The following is a 24,717-nucleotide window of genomic DNA, read 5'->3' on the forward strand; positions in this document are numbered from 1 at the left end:
GTGAGCAGAAAATTAACTGAGTCAGCCACACAAATGCTACAATTTCCAAGCATTGTACAGAGAGTAACCCACCTTCTCTAACCATCCAAAGGCATAAAACTGGCTGTGATGACATCTTTTCCACATGAGCAAAATTCCAACAATACAAGAATCTCAACTTCATTAGGACACTATCCACCTTATAAATGTTTACTTTTACCAGAAAACACTGGGTCTCGCATGTACTATCCACAAGATGCATTGCAACAACTCATCAAGGACAACAAACCCTTGAGGTTCCCCTTCATGTCTTTCCTAAGTGGAAATTTATTATTGTAAAACTTGGTCAAAATCCTACAAGATTGCAAAATCCATAGGAATAACTTCACTAAACAAAATGCATGCTTCATGGCAGTAGCACCTTCTTAATGTCATAGAAGTTGAGTAAAAAGTGCTGGCTTGGGGAGCAATACCCACATCCTGTGAAAGAATTTTAAAAAAACTAAATATGACTTAGTATACATACCATGTCCTTGGTGGTGCTGATGCCCAGATCTGATGGACTCTGGGTCTCAGAGAGTGACTGCATTCCCCTATTTTTGATTGGTCCAAGTTGGGTCTGATGCGATCCAGTGGTGACCAAATAATTCTCCAGTTTTGTCAATACTGGCTCATTTTGATCTGTCTGCAACGCTAACACAGGAAGTAACAACAACAAAAAAAATCAGAACTACCAACACCACAAATTACAAACTAAATTTAATAATATTAGATGTTACAACATGGAGACAGATAGGTGAACCAAATCAGATGTTCTGCCTCTGCATTGGTAACACAGTAAAATTATAGCAAAGACCTTCCCAAATAGTTACTCCAATGGTTCATAACCAGAGTTTGCAAATAATTACGTTTCTAGACATTGGTTTTGTAGTTAAAGCATTTAACTACTTATTAAATACACACTAAATTTTGCAAAGTGAAAACCAAACATGACAAGCTGAAAGGTATCTTTGCTTTAAACCCATTAGTTCTCATTCAAACAAAAGAAAGACAGGTAGATAAATAAACACAGTTAGGGGACAAGCAAAACAACAAAACTGGCCAGATTACTTCAATGGCTTTCACTAGTGTTGTTTAACAGGACTCCATAGCTGCTTTTCCTGAAATGTTGATCAAAGTTACTTTCAGTTCACCCAACAAAGGAAACAATACTTCAAATACAGCTTTCTACTGAGTTGTCAGAACCTAATGTATCACATTAGGCAGGGAGCTTTCAAAGTTTAATACAATTTCAGTAGCAGCTCAAAACCACTCAAAGTTTAAAAAGAAACTTAAAATTCTAGTTCCACTTTGATAGGCTGACCAACTCAATTACCATTCAACAACCACTGTCTGCTTGAATTATAGGGTCTCTTCCAGACTTGTTGGAATCCATCCCCAGGAACTGATTTCATTAATAGCCAACTTCTTGTACATAATGCTTTTCCCAGGTTACTCTATATGTTAGAACTTTTCTGATCAAGGATCAGCCCGCAATTAGCTTCCAGGCCACGTCTCACAAACAAAGCTGGTTTGATCTGTTCTTCTCCTTTTACGAGTTGTCCTAAAGTCCCCCAGTAATTTCCAGTTCATAATTCAAAACTGAAATAAGAATTAAACAATGAAAAATCATTGAGGGCTTTAACAGGCTGCAGTGAATTGAACATGACTATTTCCCTGATCAACCATTTTTCTTTCAGTGAAAATAGGGAAAATGTTGATGAATTCACATCAAAGACCTCTAATAATTGGTAAGGTAAAGACTAGCCAATGATACACACAAATACCACAAGAGTTCAAATTATAAAGGACTACAATTATTCTAATGTTCTAGTCATTGAAAGTAGTGGATATTTATAGAACATAGAAAAATACAGCGCAGTACAGGCCCTTTGGCCCTCGATGTTGCGCCGATCCAAGCCCACCTCACCTACACTAGCCCACTATCCTCCATATGCCTATCCAATGCCCGTTTAAATGCCCATAAAGAGGGAGTGTCCACCACTGCTACTGGCAGGGCATTCCATGAACTCACGACTTGCTGAGTAAAGAATCTACCCCGAACATCTGTCCTATACCTACCACTCCTTAATTTAAAGCTATGCCCCCTCGTAATAGCTGACTCCATACGTGGAAAAAGGTTCTCATGGTCAACCCTATCTAAACCCCTAATCATCTTGTACACCTCTACCAAGTCACCCCTAAACCTTCTTTTCCCCAATGAAAACAACCCCAAGTGCCTCAACCTTTCCTCATACGATCTTCCTACCATACAAGGCAACATCCTGGTAAACCTCCTCTGCACCCGCTCCAGTGCCTCCACATCCTTCCTATAAGTGCCTCCATATCCTTCATTGGGGGAGTGGGAGGTGAGTTGAAGTGTTCGGCCATGGAGCAGTGGGGATGGTCGGTGTTAACTTTTCTGCCTAATTTAAAACGAGCAACACAGAAATATTTAGCTGTAATCTGTAAATATTCGAATGGCCAAGTTCTATTTAAAGTAATAATTAACTACTTTATTTCTTAAAGTGTAACAGAGAATAATTAACTCACAACTATGAAAAAATACTTACTTTAACCCATCTTTTACCTTCCCTTCTATGAAATCAGTTACCAAAAACTCCCAATTAAGATTTCCTAAACCACATTTCTTATCACTCAACCAGGCAGCTTTCAATTGATCTATTTGGATCTTCCTGTGACTTCTTATCTTCCTCATAGGAATTTCTGCATCAGAAATTACAGATTTATAAAGTAGTTTTAAGAGAGCTATTTTTCAGGCAGACTGGTGGCATGGCAGTTCTCCTCCCAAATATTAAATTTTCCCAGTTTTATACCCCAGAGCATCAGATTGTGTCATTGACTTTTAAGATTGTCAATATAATCAATTCAAAACTGGACTGGAGTTTCATATTTTTCGAAATATAATTTAAACTGATTGGCCGAATTCAAATTTGTTTTTGTCTCCAGGCAACGAGCTAATCGAGTTGTTTTACCAAATATTACATTCTTACTTTATTGAGAACATTTGGTGCTGCATCTGATAGTTCTGCTGCGTTTAACCCTCTTAAAGTACACCCAACCCTTCATAACAGTTGGTGTTGGCGTTTCAGAGATGTTCCGAATGTGGAGGAGACTACATCAGGTGTAACATTGGTGGAAGTACAGGTAAATTTCTGTCATATGTCGAAGTATCATTTGAGGCCTTGGACGGAGGTGAGGGGAGAGGTGCGGGTGCAAGTTTTGCACTAAACATCTCTGGGACACCTGAACTTAAAAACCCTACCGCCACGTGCATAAACATCTCAACAAGTGCATGCAGGTCCTGGGTCTCCTTCATCGCAAACCTTCCAATCCAACACCTGGAGGAAGAATCCTACTAAAACATTTAAACCCTGGAACCTGCAACAGCCAATCCTGTCCCTGTTCTACCCATGTCTCCGTAATAGCCACAACATCGAAATCCCAGGTACCAACCCATGCTGCAAGTTCACCTACCTTATTTCGTATACTTCTTGCATTGAAGTATACACACTTCAAGCCACTTTCCTGTTTGTGAATTTTTGTGAATCATTGAAATATATCTCGCGTGAGAAAGGAAGTTATCAGTGTTTTTACATTAATCAATTCCTTATCACAACCAAGACGCTATTAGCTTACTATCTGAGAAGGCCAGCACCAATTTCTACTGGTCTCCTATCCTGAAGGCAACTATCAGTATCAAGAATAGCGATATCTAGGCTTTTCATCCGTTAACAATTCCTTGATATCAAGTAAAGATTCCCCCATTTCTAAAGAACAGTTTGACGCCTCTCTTTCAAAAACAAATGCACCTTGATCTCCTCCATCCTGCAGACAACCAGATTTCCAACCTACCCTTCCTTTCCAAACTGCTTCTTCATGTTTTGACTGCAGCCCAACCCTCAAGACATTAATCCAGTTTCCCTTAAACGCCAACGTGATTCTCTCCAGTTTTCCACCAGAGTCAACACTGACGTGACAACAAAGATCACAAATTGCAGTCCATCGTAAATGTAACAGTTACTCTCTTTTCTTGCAGCCCCCAACACAGTTGACCAAAGTATCCTTTAACACCACTCTGATACCATCCAGCTTGGCAACACTGCCCTCACTTGCCTTTACTCTGCAATTTGATTATAGTAAGAACATCTCTAGCGTAATAGCTGCCTGCATTCTGAAAACAAAACCACCAGCCACAATAATCTGTTGGCACAATAGCCTGAAGCTTGCTTCTGTATGTATCCAGTTCCAAATCTCTGTATAATTAGTTCTCAATGGTTCAACAGTTTCCACTATCAGGTTATGTGTTTATCTAACATTTGGTGTTTAATTCCCTACATGCAATATTACTGGATCAAAGCCACCACCTTCAGACTGCCATGACAATTTGTGTACATTTCTGATTGATAATATCAAACAGAAGCAGACTATTTGTGACCTCAGCATTCTATTCCAAAATGAAGTTCCCCACTCCTATCCAGCACTGAGCTCACCTCTTTTCACCTCCATGTCCAACTATCCCTATAGTGTGGCCATTCAGTCCAACAAGTCCACAACAATTCTCTGAAGAGCCGCCCACCCAGACAGCACCCTCTCCCCTAACCCCACATTTACTGTGGCTAATCCATGTAGTCTGTACATCCATGGGCAATTTAGCAAGGCCAATCCAGTTAACCTGCATACCTTTGGACTCCGGGCGGAAACCGAAACAGGTACAGGAAACCCATGCATATACAGGAAGAATGTTCAAACTCCTAATATCCCAATATTAAATTTCTCTACTCCATGGTTAAAATTGTTCATTGCATATCCTGTCAATCACAGCTCAAACATCTGCCTTTTTCTAAATTAACATTGCCACTTAAATGCACTTCTGAGAATATCAATACTTGATTACGTTTTCACTTGTGTATACAAAAACCAAGTCCAATTCAATTGGACATTCTAGTAACTAAGTGTAGATAATGGGGATAGAGATGTAAAGATCTCAAGCACACAGACTAGATTCAAAACGTTAACGACTTACCTCTTATACAAAAAGTCCCGTCATCAATCCGCTGAACCAGAAGGCGATCAACATCAAGATGCAGAGGTACAGGACCAGAAGATGTAGCATATATTCGTGGGCCATCATCCTTTTCATAAGAAGAGTTTAACGCAAGTAAGTATTTCATATTCCAATAATGCTCATTGGTTTAAATTTACAGAAAAAAAAAGCAGATTGTAAAGCACTACCAAGTATACATTGATTTTACTACAATTTTATTACAATTTTCTCATCGGATTAATAATCACTAAATAAAAAGTACAGTCAAACCGAGTGTTTATATTCCATGTGAGCGTTCTCCCATCCCTCTTCATCTAACTCCATCAACATAATATTCCACTTCTTTCTCCCTCACGAATTTAACTAATCTATCCTTAAAACACAACTTAAACTAATCACCACAACTACTCCGAAATATACACAGTGTCTTACAATCTAATCAAGGTCTGGGTGAAGAAGCTTTTCTTGATTTATCTTTATTGAATTTATCAGTGAGTAGTATCTATTCTCCCAGCTTTGAAATCACCAAGTAGAAACATCAAACTCTTGCAGAATCCAGATGAGACCCAGACAGTTCAATTTTTGCTGATGGGTATTCTCAATTCTTGTGGGAGCTTAATAAAGCCTTTTTTGCACTATTTCACAACTTTTCCATAAAATGGAGACTAAAATTTTCACTGTATTTGATGTGGTCCAAACCAAGGTTTGACAAAATCTTAAAATAATTTCTCTGCTTTTCAACTCTAACACTCTGGAAATTAACTCCTGCTTAAACAACAGGTCTTATTAATCTGGAATCACAACTTTGATTTGTGAAGCTGTGTCCTAGAGGTCTATTTACTGTAACTAAATTATACACTTATTTCCAAGGTCTGTGTGACCTTATTCTTTCTACTATCTTTCTTAGCTGTACTCAAGTCATTTGACAAATGCTTTAACTGATCAAGTTTAATGTCTTGCTCCATTTTATCACAGTCTTGACTACAACTCCTAATTTAGTGTCATCTGTAAAACTTTTTAAATTGTACTTTTTGGTCCTAGAGTCTACATTCATGTGAACAACAGTGGTTCCTATACAGATTCCCATGATCATCACTTCAACTAATTGCCATTTGAGTAACAAGCTTTAGCCCCAACTGTCTTTTCTGTATTTTAAAAAACTTGCTATTTGCCCAATGACTCATGTCTAATTTGTAGTTAGGAGTCTTTTTTGGAACTACTTTAAAAAGCCCAACTCTACTAGCTAAATTAGATTACATTTTGTTATTTTTCAAGAGAATTCAAAATAGAGCCAACTCCTATTTTCAATGCTCTGACCAATAAAGGAAAGCATACCAAACACCTTCTTCACTATCCTATCTACCTGCGACTCCACTTTCAAGGAGCTTTGAACTTACACTCCAAGGTCTCCTTGTTCATCTAGCACTCCGCAGGACCTTACCATTAAGTGTATAAGTCCTGCTAAGATTTGCTTTCCCAAAATGCAGCACTTCACATTTATCTAAATTAAACTCCATCTGCCGCTCCTCAGCCCATTGGCTCATCTGATCAAGATCCCATTGTACTCAGAGGTAACCTTCTTCGCTGTCCACTAAGCCTACAATTTTGGTGTCATCTGCAACTTATAACTATACCTCTTATGCTCACATCCAAATCATTTATATAAATGAGGGAAGTAGTGGACCCAGCACCGAACCTTGTGGCACGCCTGGACACAGGCCTCCAGTCTGAAAAACAACTCCCCACCACCACCACCACCCTCGGTCTTCTACCTTTGAGCCAGCTCTGTATCCAAATGGCTAGTTCTCCTTGTATTCCATGAGATCTAACCTTGCTAACCAGTCTCCCATGGGAAACCACATCGAATACCTTACACAAGTCCATATAAATCACATCCACCACTCTGCTCTCAATCCTCTGTTACTTTTCCAAAAACTTCAAACAAGTTTGTGAGACATGATTTCCCACGCACAATGGTTAGCAAAGCATAACCATTTTTTTTGGGACTCTGATGACACTCAATACTTGCACTTGCTGGATGATTTTCTGTTGGAATTTTGATTATAGAATTCCATTATTTGTCATGTAATGTCAAGTTGGAATCATTCTGATTCCCTTTCAAGTAAAAGAAATAATTTAATTGATAACTGTCTCATACCTTCAGAGTTAATCTACAGTTAAAAAGTTCTATCTTCATTGGAATCACTTCTGGAATGGTCTCATCTTCCAAGAACGGGCCCAGATTTGTGAGAGATGACATCAACAGCTCTGCATTGTAATTATTGATGTGGAATTGCAGAAATCCATTCTTGACAGCAAGAGGAGAGAGAACTGCCGAGTGGGGTCCTGATTCAAATCTCAAACACACAGCAGGTTGGGTTCTCTTGGACTCCAGAGAGCACGCTTTCTGAAAACCTGTTTTAAAAAAAAAGTTTTTAAAAAATTGAAAAATCTCTCTGTAAAAAGGAATGCTTCAGAACTTTATTAGATTGAAGAGAGATGTTTAATAAAGCTAAAATAATCTGACCATCACTGCTCATGATGCAATGACCTGGAACTCTGATAGGAACACAGATTGGTGACTTCAAAAAGGAAATCAGATGACCACTTGAAGACTAACTTGTCAAGCTAGCAGGATAGAGCCAAGAACAAAAAAAGGGACTAACTGGTTTTCTGTATGGAAAGCCAGAATAGACATTTAGCTTAAATGATTGATAACAGTACTAAGAGTGATAATCACTGGATTTGACATTACTGATAATAGTTTGAGAGTGTGCACCTTTAACTAATCTAAGAACTCTCCACGTCTCCCAAGGCACTAGCTCTGGCTAAGATCCCAGGACGTGTGTCATAAGATCTCCTGGAAAGCTTGTCCTGCTTATAACATGAAATACATATCTTTCCAAATGTGGAGTCGGCATAGACTTGTAAATCACTGAAGTTGACATTAAAATCACATTTAGTCACAAATCACAACACCAGGTTATAGTCCAACAGGTTTAATTGGAAGCACACTAGCTTTCGGAGCGACGCTCCTTCATCAGGTGATGAAGGAGCGTCGCTCCGAAAGCTAGTGTGCTTCCAGTTAAACCTGTTGGACTATAACCTGGTGTTGCGTGATTTTTAACTTTGTACACCCCAGTCCAACACCGGCATCTCCAAATCATATTTAGTCACAGTAGCTAACTCACCTGAAAACAAGTGCAATAGATATACAAAAGATAATCAAAGTAACAGTCAACATACTATCAACAAACATCCCCCTTCATATATATGTGACATAATTTGATTAAATATTCAAAAATAATTCCAGAGTAAACTTAACTAAAGCAAAATAAAATGAACAATTTGGATTGTGTGAAGTAATGCAACCTAAATAAAAGGAAATTAAAAATTAACCTTGTGTTGTTTTGCAATAGGTTCTGGGTATTTTCAGTGTCAAGATCTTTTTCAATTTCTGCGAGCTCTTTCTATAAAATGAGCAATTTAATGTGAAATACTTCTCCATAGCCAACAGCTTTATCCGAATGCCTAACAAATTTACCAAACATTCATACCAAATAAGCAAATGTTTACTGTTGCTTTGCATGAAGTGGAATAGCAAAGAATAAGTGTTAAATGCCAACTAAACAAACTATTCATTAAGAATTTTATGTTTAAAATTGATATTAAAAAAGTGCAATAACTTATGCCAGTAAAGAGATAGTTAGATTCACTCCTATTAAAGATGGTCAATGCTAGGCATTTGTATGGTGGACATATCACTTGCCAGTTGCCAGTCTAAACCTGGATATTGTGCAGGTTGTGCTGCATTTGGATACAGACTGTTTCAATATCGGAGCCACCGTGAATGATGCTGAAAGTTGTTGCAACAGTGAGCATCCCCACTTCTGACATGATGATCGCAGGAAGGACATTGATGAAGCAGCTGAAGATATAAAACTTCTTTGTGAAACTATTTCACACTGCAGAAGATTTAGGAATTCAACTGGTCACTTCAATTCAAAGAAGAAATGCAGAAGGAGGACCATCGACCTTCCATGCTGGGAATAGAGGTTTGTCCTTCCAACTACAATTATAAATGGCTTGGTAAATCAAGATGAACAATGAATCTTTCAGTAAAACCCTGTCATTTTTTTTCCCTTTTGGTTTAGCTCCTGAGTAGAATTGTAACTTAATCAAAAGAGCTCTAATAAAATTACTAGAAGATTGAGTTACCATAACTACCATCAATTGAATTATTAACAGCAACTCTGCTTCGTGCTTCTCACCAGTTGTACGGCTACTTAGAAACTGCTGCACTCCCAAGTTGCCCAGCTGATCAGGAATCACTTCTTTTGCTTGAACACCAATGAAAAGATCATCACCTTTTATGTCAATTCCACAATTCAAGTCAAATACCTTCAGCAACAATACAGAAGCCTGGAAAAAAAGCAACAAATCAGAGTGTGAATTTAAAAAATGTACATGAAAAACTTGAACCATGCACCAAGCAATTCTATATTCATTCCATTGTCAAAGGTTGCTAAGTATTCGGTCAGTGGTAGTTTAAGCATAGATTATACATCACACGTTTCGTCCCCTGTCTAGGTGACATCCTCAGTGCTTGGGAGCCTCCTGTAAAGCGCTTCTGTGGTGTTTCCTCCGGCATTTATAGTGGCCTGTCCCTGCCGCTTCCGGTTGTCAGTTTCAGCTGTCCGCTGTAGTGGCCGGTACATTGGGTCCAGGTCTATGTGTTTGTTGATGAAGCTTGGCACTCATCCACAAACTCCTAGGAATTCCCTGGCTGTTCTTTGTTTCGCTTGCCCTATAATGGTAATGTTGTCCCAGTCAAATTCATGTTGCTTGTCGTCTGCGTGTGCGGCTACTAGGGATAGCTGGTCGTGTCGCTTCGTGGATGCGGATCGTTAGCTGTCTTCCTGTTTGTCCTATATAGTACCACAGAACCACAGCAACGAGCACCCGACCTACAAATCTTCTCACACTATATAGGACAAACAGGAAGACAGTTAACGATCCGCATCCACGAAACGACACGACCAGCTATCCCTAGTAGCCGCACACGCAGACGACAAGCAACATGAATTTGGGTTCCCAAGTACTGAGGATGTCACCTAGACAGGGGACGAAACATTTGCAACAAAAACTTCCAGCTCGGCGAACAGAACCACAGCAACGAGCACCCGAGCTACAAATCTTCTCACAAACTTTGAATTATACATCAGTCGGTGGCTACTTGGTCTGTTAAAAAGGATCCAATTTGCCACCTGTTTCTGCTAATTCCCTACAGCATGATCAAATTTTCAATATTTTCAACTTAAAAAAACTTAACTCCGCGATCATGACCAAGAACAAAACTTCAATCAAGATAAATACCAACGTAAAAAGTTGTATTGAAGTAGACCCACCTGTTCAGCATTAGAATCATCCTCGCTTTGAGTTGATGAGTTTGTCATTGTAGAAGGTTTATGAAAGCCTTGTGCTCCATGTCCTCCATCTACACATTCTGGTAGACTCCGATTGCTGCCCATTTCACATGCTGTATGAATATTGCTATCTGGGGGAAGAGATTCCTGTCCAGATTCTAAGAATTAGAAATCCGACAATAAACATGACAGTGCAATTGAAGTATTATTATTTAACCTGTTACTCTAAATTTCAATGCAAATAAACAGCACAAACCATTAACAACATGTGATGCTTAACATTTTAGACTCAAGAGGATTTCTCTTCCATGAAATCAAAGTTCCAAAGGCTACAAATGTTTAGAGAACCTCAGCAACAAAGTACCACCATCCTTTGAATTTGAACAAACTGATGTTTTCAATTAACTCTTTAGACCATCTGCAAAATTCCAAGTCTCTCAAAATGAAGAAGAGTTTTTTTTAGAATGGTATAACAAAACTTCTTCTAATCAATTTGGATATAGCTACACACAAGTAACCAAAATTGAGATTTTATGCAGTCAGGGAATCAATGTGAAGGAGTCAGCAATCCTATTGCAATTCTACATTCAAAAATATAGTTTTAATCAGACATTAATAACTTAGTTATATGAATGGTGAGCAAATAGGGATCAGAAGATCCAATATGGTTACTCAAGTTTTGATGTCCTAAACGATTGTTCATTTATACTTGAAGGTCACGACAATAAAGAATGGTGGTGTAATGTCAGTAGACAAACATACTGAAAGGAGGCTCATAAAAGGTGCCAGGTTGCAACAATGATCTGTATATAATTAGTGTAGTGTAACTCAGCACTGGTAGCATAGGAGGGTATCATAATTGATCTGGACATCCTGCACAAATAATACAGGACAAAGCTTATTTTTAAAAATCAACTGCGTATCCTAATACAGTTGTACCCAGTGATTCATGTTCAGAAATGCTCATGGAAATTAACAAAAGCATCAATCTTTCTGCAATGCCAACTTGAAGATCCCACTGAGATTTACTTTCTCAGCTCAGACACTGGCACTGAGTACTTGGCTAGTCAGGAAGGGCTGACAGAGGTTGCATAGCTGCCATGGTATTGAGCTGAGAGGTCGGCCACACTGACAAAAATGGAGCATCAGCAATGTTTAGGCAAAGGCTGTCCACTTAAATCCACTTGGAAATTTTGATAAACTTCACAGAAATAAAATGTAACAATATGGCCCCTCTGAACTGGAATTATATATTCTACGTCCATATAATGGCAAAGCACAGCAAGAGGGGTTTAGGCTCAAACAGCCTGCAAAAGTACAAGTATCCTCCTATTCCACTTCCAAAATCTCAGTGTGGCTTTGCTCTCATGTAATTGTTGTGTTTCCCTTTGGAAGTATCCAAGCAATTTGCTTCCACTTTTTCTTGTGGCACCAAGTTCAACATTCCAACTATTGACTGAAATTATTTTTCACTTCCCTATTGGATTCAATGGTAATTACTTTTAACAAAGCATTTGATAAGATACCACAAAATGCCATTGTACAAGATTAGGGCTCATATGAATAGAAAAAAATATAATAGATTAAGGATTAGCTAATGGACTGAAAATAAATGTTTCAAATGTGAGGGTGTGACTCTTGAAGAGCTACAAGAATCAATATTTAACTGTGATAATTACAATCTTGATTCATGACTGAGTTAAAGGAACTGAATACACTGCATCCAAATATTAGGGGCGTGGAACGCACTGTCTGCAACAGTTGTAGACTCGCCAACTACACGGGTATTTAAGTGGTCATTGGACAGGCATATGGATGAGAATGAGTGTAGGTTAGATGGGCTTCGGATTGGTTTCACAGGGCAATGCAACATCGAGGGCTGAAGGGTCTATACTGCACAGTACTATAAATTTGCAGATGATCCAAAGCTGGGAGAAGGACACCTACACCAGAGGGATTTAGACCAATTCAGTGATCCAAGTGATTGGCAAGGAAGTGACATAAGTTTTTTCAAGAGAATGTGAAGTTATCCATTTTGGCATGAAGACTAGAATCAGAGTATAAAGGAGATAGACAAGTAAATGTCAATGAAAGTTTCCAAAAATCCCACAGGTTAACAGGTGACTAAAGCAAGCAATTAAGATGCCAAATAGTATGTCATAGCCTTAAGTGCAAAAGTCAGGAAATCTTGTTGCAGTCACATGGTGTTTTACCGAGACCACATCTGGAATGCTATGTACCTTTCTGGTCTCCTTCCCTCAGTAAGGATAAACTTGTTTAAAGAATTTGAATGTGTTGCACATGGATTCCTGGTCTGAGAGGTTTACCCAATCAGCAAACAGTAAGAATGGTCCTATATTATTTTGAGTTTAAAATCCTACAACACCAGTTTATTGTCCAACAGGTTTATTTGGAAACACTAGCTTTCAAAGCGCTGCTTTTTCATCAGTACCACCTGATGAAGAAGCAGCATTTCAAAAGCTAGTGCCTCCACATAAACCTGTTGCACTGTAACCTAATGTTGTGGAACTTTAAACTTTGTCCACCCCAGTCCAACACCTGCCCCTCTAAACCTTTTGAGTTTAGAAGAATTAGAAGCGATCTCATGAGAAAATGCAGAAGTCACAGAAACCTTGGTGAGTCAATGCAGCAACGCGGCTTCTCTCGACTCAGAAGCCCTCACTAACTGACGCTGTCTGAAGATTATACAGTGGACACTCAGGTGAAACAAGTATATTGACCTTGCCAGTGAAGCTCACATTCCAAAAATCAAGGAATATTTTTTAACAGGGTGGCAGAAATGAATTGGTGCAGAAATTGAGCAGCACGGTGGCTCAGTGGTTAACACTGCTGCCTGAAAACACCAGTGATCTGGGTTCGATTCCAGCCTTCGGTGACTGTTTGTGTGGAGTTTGCACATTCTTCCAGAGACTGCTTGGGTTTCTGCGGGGTTCTCCAATTTCTTCCCAAAGTCCAGAGATGTGCAGGTTAGGTGGAACGGCCATGATGTAGTGACTAGTGATTATGCCGGTTAGATGGATAAGCCATGGGAAATGAGGGGTTTCTGTGATAGGAGAGGGGGCTGGGCCTGGGTGGGATGGTCTCTGGATGGGCAGCGCAGACTTAATGGGCCAAATAGCCTCTTTCTGCAGTGCAGCAATTCTGATTCAGTTATGATATCTTGACAGGAAGTTCAAGCTCAAAAGGCTTCATGTTCTTGCATAGCTTGTCTGGTTTCTGAAGAAAGTAGCAGGGTCCTGTTCAATCTTTTCTGATGCTGTTATCTGTTTTGGTACCACCCCAGGTCATTCTTTTTTGTACTTTCTCCAGTGCTTCAGATCACTAGAATCACATGCAGTCTGATCAACTTTGGCATACTCGCACATTTCTGCAACCTATACCTCAAGAAAGAAATTCCAGTGCTTTATCATCAGTTGAATTGTTTTGTTCATTTGCAACACGAATTGTAATAATTTGTTCAGCTATCTGCCAGATTCCTTTTGTCTATTTGATTCAATTTAATATTTTAAAACACTGGTGTTGTTTCCATTTTTCCTCCCTAAGCACACCACTTGCCATCCATGCTGTGGTTTATTTATCATTGAATTATTCTCTTGAAGATTTCTACAGTTTTCACATCCTACAGTTACAGTTGCCAAATTAATTATATCCTAAGTGTGGTACAATCAACAAATTTTCATTGTGAGTTACTTGATCTGAAGGCCAAACTGTTGAACTCACAATGGTCCCATTATTGACCAAAATGGGACATCAATTTCAATACTTATCTCATCTGAATAACTAACCTTTGCCTGGACCCAATGCATTCAATTTTTTCAATTCATTTAAACATAGGAAGAATAGACCATTCACCTCTACAAGCATGTTCTGCCATTCCATGGGAGCATGGCTGATCTGTGGCCTAACTCCATCCACCCACCTTGAGTGAATATCCCCTAATATCTTCACTAAACAAAGAGTACCTAACGCAGATTTAAAACTAAGAACTGATCTACCACAACAACTGTTTGGAGAAGAAAATGCCAAACCTTCATCATCCTGTGTGTGTAAAAAGTGCTTCCTAATATCGGTCAACATGGGTACATTGAACCAAAGGGCCTGTTCTGGTGTTGTACTGCTCCATGTTCTATGTAACATTTCACCTGCATGGTCTAGCCCTAATTTTTAGACTATGCCCCCATTAGTTCAAGAATCCCCAACCAGTGGAAATAGTTTATCTTTATCCAATCTGTCTTTTCCTATTCATACCTTGAAGACTTGGATCACTCCTTAAACTACTAACTTTTGAAGAAAACTGGCATAATTTAGAAATTTCTCCTCATAACCTAACCTCTGAAGTCCAGGTACCATTCTTGATTTGCCATCCATACAGCTATTTGTCCTTACTTCACATGGCCTAATCCATATCATGAGTCAATAATGTGTAGCTTCTTAAAGGCCTTTTGCAGTGTGAGTTTGGAGATAACAATGACAACTCAATGCAACTCAAAATTAACGACCCACTGAGAATCTTTGCATCTCTCTGATATATTTGACTCACAAAGTGACAATGGTGTTGTAATAAACAATTTTTTCTGCTTCTGCTTAGAAATACTTCTTAGATACACTGATAACCTACATGGGAGTATGTGAGGGCTGACAGCATAATCCCAACAAAACTGCAAGTTAGTTTCACTGTCTATTTGTTAGTTAGTGCTGAAATCAATAAAACGTATGTTATTTTTCCTCTTAATTGGAATTAAAATTTTGTACCTGCTTCCAGGAGGATAACATACTTCTCACTGCCGTCACTGTCCATAGATATTCGATCTTCTGTCAGGCTTCCATCAAGTGACGCAGTGTCAAGGGAATGCTGAGAGTTGGTACGCTTCATGTTTAAAAATCGCAGTTTAGTGCTGGATAATGAGGAGGATAAACCATCTTCTCCTTTTGACAGCTGTTCTCTTCAGAAACAAAATGCAAACTTGGATTTAGTCAGGAGCAGCAGCAAAACAAAGAAATGGTGTAACAAAACCCTGAAGTTAACATATAAATGCAGTTTTTAAGACAGCAGAATAACAGTCATATGGAACAGTGCTTCATTATATCAAAGATATCTATAAAACAGAAAGTTTAATTATGGAACCATCGAGTGAAGTAGTACATTTTGAAAGTACCATACAGGCCAAATAGATCTGTCAACTTGTCACAGCTCTATTATCACTTAACTTGCTTGAAAAGGGATCAAAAAAAAGAGATTATGTGTAGGGAGCACGGTTGAGGGATTAAAGTAATATTTTGTAGCTCTTATTACCAAGGAAGGCGATTCTGTGCAAATCTTGGCAAAAACAGATAGCTTACACAGTTGAAAGGTTTAAAAATTGGTAAGGAGATGGTAATTGACAGATTGTCTGTAGTTGAGTACTTAAAGTACTCAATCCAGAATTAAAATTGCAGAAGCACTATCCATAATATTGCAAACCTCCTTAGATTGAGGGGGGCGGCCGGAAGACAGGAGGATTGCAAATGTCACTTTTTCAAAAAAAAGTGCGTCAAGACATGACAGACCAATGCTACCAGGAAGCTTTCAGAAACACAGTAATTTGGAAAAAACATAATTAACCTAGATTCATCCAAGTGACTAGCAAACTGTATGCTGATAAGCGTGCGGTGATTAATTTTGGTAGGAAGAACACAGACAATATACAATAATGGGGACAATTCTAATGGGTGTTTGGGAACAGAGGTACCTGGATGTAAATGCAGAAAAATCATTGAACATGGCAGGATAAGTTTAAGAGCACAGTCAATAAGAGCACAGACATCATAAGTAAGGTGTAGAACACAAAAGCAAGGAAGAATACAAAAACACTGGTTCAACCTCAACTGGAGTGGAGTGGTGTGATGTGAAAATTAAGGACATGTAAATCCTTTCTGCACTGTTTCTGTGCCTTTACAGGAGTCATTCCAGGGATGAGTGACTTTAATTATGTAGATACAAGGGAGAAACCACCAGGTTTAAAGGAGACTTGATAAAGGAATTCAAAATCACAAGGGTCTGGGCAAAATCAATACAGAAATAGAGAATCTGAAGTCATTCTTGGAAGAATTGAGAACCAAAGAATGCAGAGATAAGAACTTAGTCCCAAAAAAAGCAACAGCAATGTGATGAAAAGCTTTTTCCATATAATGATTAGTATATGGAATTGCCTGCCTGAGACTAGACAAAGGCAGGTTCAATCAATGCACTCAAAGAGGACTGGATTATGAGCAAGGCCATTGGAAAGAGGCAAGGGAGTAAGTTTTAGGTGCACGGTTCTTTCAGCAAGCCAGCACAAACAGTGAGCCAAGTTGCCTTCTTCTGTGCTACCTATGAAATAATGGATATAGTTTCTATCTACTTCATTGGTTTCCCTTTGTGCCTCTAATTGCAATCAAAACCCTCCTCCAGCTCTTAATCTCGGTCCCTGTGGGACACAAGCAACTACTGCCAACTAGAGTACCTGTCCATTATTTCTATTCTCCAGCTCCTGCTGCTCAGCCAGCCAAATAGGTTAATAATTTGCCCTCAATTCCATAACAGACAGAACTAAAGTTGATGCTTAAGAACTTTTTAAAATCAACAAATTGTGTACAACTTCAAGTTATTCAACCTCAATTTGACTGAAATCTGGGATACTGTGTACAACACAAAAAACGGATGAAAAAATCAAAATGATAACAAATGAATTCCCACCAGAATGGAAAACGCAAATCACACATTAATTGGAAAAAACATACTTCAAGTTGATATATTTAAAACTATTTCCCAAATGTCAACATAATGCTGAACCACAATTTTGAAGGAGGAAATGACTTCAACTGTTCTCAGTAAAAAGCTCAACTCTTCCCTCAAGGGAAAGTCACAGAAAATGAAACAATAGTGATTCATTTGATTAGGTCACATGTGTAGCTCCAGACAGATTTCATGAGCAAATCATTTTCTGTGGTCCTTTCACATTGTTTATCTATCAATCCTTAAGCTGGATGTTTTGTGGGTCGTAATGAACTGCAGTATTGTTTTTCTGTTGAGAAGTTATGATCCTTCACCAGCTACATTTACTTCCAAACTGTAGACACTTGTTATCAAGTGGAAATTTTAGTTGGAATTTAGATTCATTTTGAAGATCCAACTTTTCTGACTGGTCATTTCACATTTTTTTCCCCCCAGAATCTCAGTTACATATTTAATTCATAAAAAAATAACCTACATAGGAGAGGAGGAAAAGGAAAGAAAAGTTAGGTGTAGTAGTCATGGGGGATAACATTGTTCGATTAAGTGATACTGTTCTCTGTAGCAAAACCAGAGTCCCCAAGGCGGGGTTGCCTACGTGGTTCCAAGGTTCAGGACATCCTTTCTAGGCTAGAGAGGAACCTGTAGTGCATGCAAAAGGATCCAGTTGTCAAAGTTCATTTAGGTTACAACAACATCGGTAGGACTGGGAAAGAGGTTCTACTGAGTGATTGCATGCAATTCTGGGCTGAGCTAAGCAGAATCACAAAGGTAACTCCTCAGCCATATGCAAACTGGTGTAGCATAAATAAGATAAGAAGGGTAAATACATAGCTCAAACATGGGTGTAGAAGAGATGAGTTCTGATTCACGGGGCATGGAACTAAGACTAGGGAAAGAGAGAGTGCAGTTCTGTTGGAACAGGCTTCATTTGACAGATGCTGGCTCAACTGTCCTGAGGAATCATCTAATTAGGGTTGTAGACAGGGCTTTAAACAAATTATATGGATGTGGGGAGTGCACCTGAACAAAGAGTCCAAGGGGTGCAGGTGCATAGCTCCTTGAAAGCGGAGTCACAGGTAGACAGTGTAGGGAAGGCAGCATTTGGCTTGCTTGCCTTCGCTGGTCAGAACACTGAGTATAGGAGTTGGGACATCATGTTGTGGCTGTACAGGACATTGTACAATTTTGGTCACCCTTTGATTTGATTTATTACCATTAAGAATACGGAGGTACAATGAAAAGTGTTGTCAGGCAGATTGTACTTGACAAGTGAGAAATCAATATTAACATTTAAGAGGTACATTGTTAAACTTAGAGGATTTTGCTGGGACGTTGCTGAGACAGCAGGGGTTGGGTTATAGGAAGAGGCTAAATGGAGCATCGGAGGCGGAGGGGTGGCTTTATAGAGGTTTATAAAATCATGAGGGGCATGGATACAGTGAATAGCCAAAGTCTTTTTCTTAGGGCAGGTACAAAATTAGAAGTTTAAGGAAAGAGGGGAAAGATTGAAAAAAGACCTGACGGGTAACTTTTTCACATGGAGTGGTGTGTGAATGGAACAAGCTGCCAGAGGAAATGGTGGAGGCAGGTACAATTACAACATTTTTAAAAAGGCATCTGGATGGTTATATAAATAGGAAGGGTTTAGAGAGATATAGGGCAAATGCTGGTAAATGGAACTAGATCAGACTGGGTTGTCTGGTCGGCATGGACAAGTTGGACCAAAGGGTGTGTGTATCCATACAGAATGGATGCAAATGATAATTTAACATTAACCACATGGTGGCACTGTTGTTCTAGTTGGTGAAAAATGCTGAAGAATGCATCACAAACTGCATCATTTCTTGCCGAGCTTGGGTGTTGGTCACTGCTTCTTTCTGAAATGGAGGACAGGACAGGCAAGTCATCTCAAGTTTGTCAGTTTGCCAATGCAGTGAGAGCTTTAGAATAATTTAAACAACTTTGTTACATTGGCTTCTCTACACTGATGGAAGATAAGGACATCTTGTATTCCTGGTTCATCTTTTTGACAGGTCTTCTGTCAGAATAAACAGTTTGATTGTTTGCGCGGACAGGATGTGAGTGGGCTAATTTGGTAACGGGTCACTACCATTACCTGGGACACCTGTGCCAAAGTAGGTTTGCTTTACAGTTTAGAATCATAGAATCATCACAGAACCCCTACATCGTGGAAACAGGCCCTTTGACCCAACAAGTCCACACAGAACCTCCGAAGAGTAATCCACCCAGACCTATAGGATAATATAGGATTCCCCAATTATCCTATATTTAGCACTGACTAATGCACCTAACCTACACAGTCCTGAACACTATGGTCAATTCACCTAATCTGCACATCTCTGGGCTATAGGAGGAAACCCACGCAGACACCGGGAGAATGTCGGTGTGGAGTTGCACAGTCGCCCGAGGCTGGAATAGAACCTGGGTCTCTGGCGCTGAGAGGCAGCAGTACTAACCACTGAGCCACCATGCCACTGTTTCTGTTCTGATGTCAGAAAGATCCACTTGGTTAATGTTCCTTTCATTGCTGCCTATTTGCGGGTTATATTTGCTAGATTTTGAAAATTCGATTTTCCACTGTATTAGTCTGAATCCATGGGGAGAAATAGATTACTTGTTCTCAGAAAGTGTTACTGGACTCAAAACATGAACACTGATTTTCTCTCCAGATACTGTCTGAACTGATAAGTTTTTATAGCAGTTTGTTTTTATTTCAGATCTTCAGCATCTACAGTATTTTGCCTTAATTTGATATATCAATTAGGATTGGTATACATTTGTTATGTCTGAGCACATGAGCCAACGACTGAGAAGAGGCTCCCCTACAGAGTACACCTCTTTGTAGATTTATGATTCGTAGAGAAGTACTGAATAACCTCGAAACCAAAGAGTCTGAAATTACTCGAGGAACTGTAGTATTCTGCTACTGCCCTTAACCTGCAAACTAAAAGCTTTCCCTCTTCAATTTGACTGGATTACAACCAATGTTATTTCCTGCCAATTAAAAGGAGGTTCAGGAGTTAGATACACAGGCAGTGGATAACGACAGTAAATTGTTCACATTTAGCAGATTCTGCCCCTGACACTGACAGCAAGCTAAATCTTTTTGTTTGCAGTGATAAAAGTTTGCTGATTAAAGCAGAATTGTGCTCAGCGCAAGCAGAAAACATTAGCAACTCAAATCATGAAATAATAGCATGAACTTCTATGGAAAATATCAAGAAACAGAATTCAATTCTTTGATCAATCCTCAAATATTGTTTTTAGATAATCAGAAATGAAACAGAACTGAACAATGCCAAGCAAAAAAGTTACAGCGCCTCAAGATTAAAAATAAAACAATGACTAATTTTCAAAAACCCACCTGTGGCATTTAGAGTGGGAGTGGAATGAGTCACTCAAATGTACCAATTAACTAACCCAAGATAGTTCTACAATTAAAAATTTTTCAGAGTGGGAAAGCAGGAACAATGTTGTCCATTTAGTGGTGAAGGATAATACAATTACCACCTAATGATGGTTAAATGCTACTGAACAGCAGAGCAGTTATTGGAGAGCAATAGACCCAGGTGTTGTCACTTATCAATTCACTATGCTTTGAAACAAGCTGTATGGTACAAAAGATCAGATAAGCCCAATTATTTAGCTTGGACCTTCTTGTGCAATATCACACCTACACTTAATATTTAGGTTGCACTTTTAAAATAAAAATATGTTCTTATTTTGCCAGAGCTTAGGATAAAAGACAGATTTTGATTCGATTTACTAATGAGAAAGAGAGACAGATGAAATCTCACACATGCTCGCATATGGATGGGACTCCAAGTTGCAAGTGGCAAGACCTTGGCAGACAGAAGTTTTGCCACCAACAGTGGGATAGAGCAAACGTCAAAAAAACATCCAAGATCAGAATCAGAAGATTGAACACTGGAGAAGTGAGAGCAGGGAGATAACAAAATTAGGTGGATTAAAGCCAAGGATAAGTTGAAGACCAGCTTTTGGATTTTAAAAATTTGAAGAGCAGGAGCTGGTTTTGAACTTTAGGTCTACTGAATGCCTTCACTTAAGTGCAATCATACAACCACTCCTCCCAAGTGTTGAATAATTTAAAATACCAGAGAATCCATTTTATTTGAGCAGAAATTAACTGCACAATGTGAGTGGGTTAAAGGTTTAAATGGACACCAAAAGCAAAACCACTTGACCACCCTGAAATTTTTCAGGAATCCTAACTGCCACATGCCCAATTAAAAACAAAATATACGAAACCTTCTGTTTGCTCATCATAATAGGCTATTATTCAGCCAAGAGCCTTCTTGAATAAAGAGGGTGTGGTAGCAGGATGGCACAATTTTTAAACTGTACCTCATTTCCTTGGAGCTGATTTCAAATAGTCTGTTAAGGCTTGGGTACAGGGCTCTGCATACAAAAATTGGAGAATGAACTACAGAATATCACGCTGTAGAAGATCATGCTATGGAAAACTCAACTGTTCAGCAGAAAACTTGCATAATGCAAGCAACATCCACAATTCAATTGCATTATAGCCAATTAGTGCGGACACTAAGCTCTAACCCTACCTCTTAATCCTCACATGGTCGATGGGAAAGCAATCACTATTTGAAACTTCATTTTGAGGAGGAAAGGGAATAAATTGGTCATTCAACCGAACAGGTTCCAATCAGGAATAAAGAAGTTGCAAATGCGTTACTCCAAAGCAGCATCACATTACCTCCTTTAAGTTTTGAAAGGTACATACATGTCATGAAGATTGGACAGGGTACGGAAGAAGAACAAAAAAACCAAACCCTCAAAATTTATTTTAAAAAATGTTACAAGGTGTACTTGTTTCAACCATTCAGTTTCTACAGTTTGCATTACATTGCACAGATATGGTGAAAAATCGAACAACAATTCAAAAGAACTTGACAAAGAGGATAGAATTGGTGTCTGCTGGGCTCTCTGAAGTTAAGACTTTTGCAATAAATGCTTTAGGTTTTATACTTAGATCAGTACTCAAATATTTATGTAAACCTTAAGATAAAATAATCACAGCTTGAAAACCATTTGAGCCTACCTAGAGGATGACAGAGAAAGCATCTTTTGCATTGTGCTCGCCATCTTTTCCTTGCTGAGACTGAAAGCATCTTTTGTAAGACAAACTGCTTCTTTCGTAAAATCCACAGTTATCAGCAGAGCTTCTTTGGCAACATCCTTTGTTACAGTCAATGGAGTTGAATCAACATCCTCAAATGGAACAGTATCAGCCTGGACATTGCCACCAGATGATCTGCTCTCTCTTTGTGGGTCTAAAATCAAAGATGTGCTTGTAGCTAAAGTGGGGTGAGAAGTAGAGTGATCAATGACATCGCCAGAACGTTCAACCTCTAGTGACTCCACTGCTTCAAATGCTTCCTCCACAAGTCCTTTTTCTAGTGTTTGAGTTGCCATCTCTTCACTGTTAGAAACAGGAGCACTGCTCACAAGCATACCATCTTGTGACAAAACACCAAGATCTAATGAGGTTGCAATACTTAAATCCCCATTGTGAATCCCACTGTCATCCATAGAAGTAATGGTATCGTCCAGTTGATCAGTTGTTGCTCTGTTCAAAGGCTTGACCTCCATGGTCAGACTCTCTTTACTTCCAGAAGGTGAAAGTTCTGACTCAGCCAGACTTGTGCTTTCAGATTCCTGGGATTTGGCATCATAATGTCCAGTTGGTGCAGGGTGAAGCAGTAAAGCAATTTCTGCACTCTTTATCAACAACCCTATGCAAGTACTGCCATATTTAACTGGGTTTTTAGTCCATCTTTCCACATCCTGACTGAGGTCCTCCTGTAGCTGAATGAGATACTCCTTCAGTCTGAGTAGAACAAGGTAATGGTAATGGTTTATATGTGCTTTTACATGGGCAGTGCTGTACACTAGAACATGTACATCTGCCTCAGAATCATCCTGTTCGCTGGCTTCTCTCAATTTCCCTTCCTCTCCAATCCCTTTAGAAGATCTCAGCACTTCTGCACCCATAAAATCTTGCTTTGTATTGGCTTGCAATCCATTTCCAAGGGATTCTTTGCAGCTGGACAAATTGAATTTATGGCCCAAACTCGTGTTGCAATCCTCTAAATCAATGCTACATTCAGATGCTAAATGACTGGATAATTCCTTGGCTTTCTGAAACTTAGATGGTTGAGACACCCAAATGGAGAGGGGAAATGCATCCACAAAGTTCAAAGGCTTGCCCTTCGAACTCTCCATACCCTCAAAGTCCAACCAGAGCAGGGAAAAATGGAGCGACCAAATATCTGCAGCTGACAATGTCTTTAATACATCATAGTTGCATTTTTTTTGAGTGTATATTCTATCCATATTGATTTGTTGTTCAAAAGCATGATGAAAGAAAACGTTTTGCAGCACATCAAAACTGTCTGCACATTTGGGGAACTCTTTATATGACACATGAAAGAATTCAAAGTCTTTGAAAGCTTTTAGCACCAGTTGGAGATCAGAGTGTGTGCAGTTTAGTGAGTGACGGGTATTCGTAGCCACAACATCTGAAGTCTGAATGGTGAGGTATTGTGGTCTGTCTGGATGAGCAATTATCTTCTTGTCCACTGGAATAATGAACTGCAAAATATACAGAAAAAGTATATGATTAATTTTTTTGGGATCAAATTATGAAGCCAAGCAAATTCTGAGCAATGGAGCACATTACCTTAATTTCTATTGTATTACAGAAAACTAGTCATTTAATTATTTCGACTTCCCTCCTCAACAAAATCCTTCTATTCAGAGGGTAGAAAGTCTTGCTTTGACTCTAGAGTTTAAACATTTTTTCATCTATTTTGAACTTTACAATAAACATGAAATTTTAATAGTGAAGCAAACAGCAAAGCAAAACTTTACACTGGTACATGTTCTGTTGGTAAACTCTCATTACAGTTCTGGCAAATTGTGATTTACTACCCATCCAAGCAAGTTATGATCATTTAACCAAACTGCATCTTTTTAGTGATTTAAATCCAGAAAGCTCTTTGTTATACACTTTGGAGAATGTAATGTGGAAAAATGTGAGGCTTTGCACTTGGATAAGAAGAGGGCTAGAGTATTTTCTAAATGGGGTAAGGTGTCAGAAATCTGAAACATAAAAGGGACTTGGGAGTTCTAGTTCAGGATTCTCAAGGTTCACATGCAGGTTCAATTAGCAGTTAGGAAGGCAAATGAAAGGTAAACATTCATTTTGATGGGGCATACAAGAGCCGGGATGTACTACTAAGGCTTTGATCAGACTGAGTTTGGAATATCATGAGCAGTTTTGGAGATGATGTTTCCACTATTAGGAGAGACGAGGATCCAAGGGTATTGCCTCAGGAAGGGATGACCCTCTAGTCCCAAGATCAAGAGAA

At 39.0% G+C, this 24,717-nt stretch overlaps 1 protein-coding gene across 5 annotated transcripts in view; it reads right to left on the minus strand.

The window, feature by feature from the left end:
* The window catches only part of uhrf1bp1 (UHRF1 binding protein 1), a 119,684-nt gene that overhangs the window by 8,646 nt on the left and 86,321 nt on the right, over positions 1–24,717 (minus strand). For 3 of the 5 annotated variants that reach the window (XM_043716923.1, XM_043716921.1, XM_043716922.1), the window contains exons 14-20: positions 22,386–23,938; positions 15,286–15,476; positions 10,495–10,670; positions 9,358–9,508; positions 7,245–7,501; positions 5,066–5,174; positions 506–672 (exon numbers count right to left, since the gene is read on the minus strand). In XM_043716923.1, the coding sequence (XP_043572858.1) occupies positions 506–672; positions 5,066–5,174; positions 7,245–7,501; positions 9,358–9,508; positions 10,495–10,670; positions 15,286–15,476; positions 22,386–23,938 (2,604 nt within the window). Of the gene's footprint in view, positions 1–505; positions 673–5,065; positions 5,175–7,244; positions 7,502–8,195; positions 8,557–9,304; positions 9,509–10,494; positions 10,671–15,285; positions 15,477–22,385; positions 23,939–24,717 lie in introns of those variants that run through there. The other 2 variants (XM_043716925.1, XM_043716924.1) reach the window with 2 other exon arrangements.

This window comes from Chiloscyllium plagiosum, chromosome 26, assembly GCF_004010195.1.
Source record: "Chiloscyllium plagiosum isolate BGI_BamShark_2017 chromosome 26, ASM401019v2, whole genome shotgun sequence".
NCBI classification, from domain to species: Eukaryota; Metazoa; Chordata; class Chondrichthyes; order Orectolobiformes; family Hemiscylliidae; genus Chiloscyllium; species Chiloscyllium plagiosum.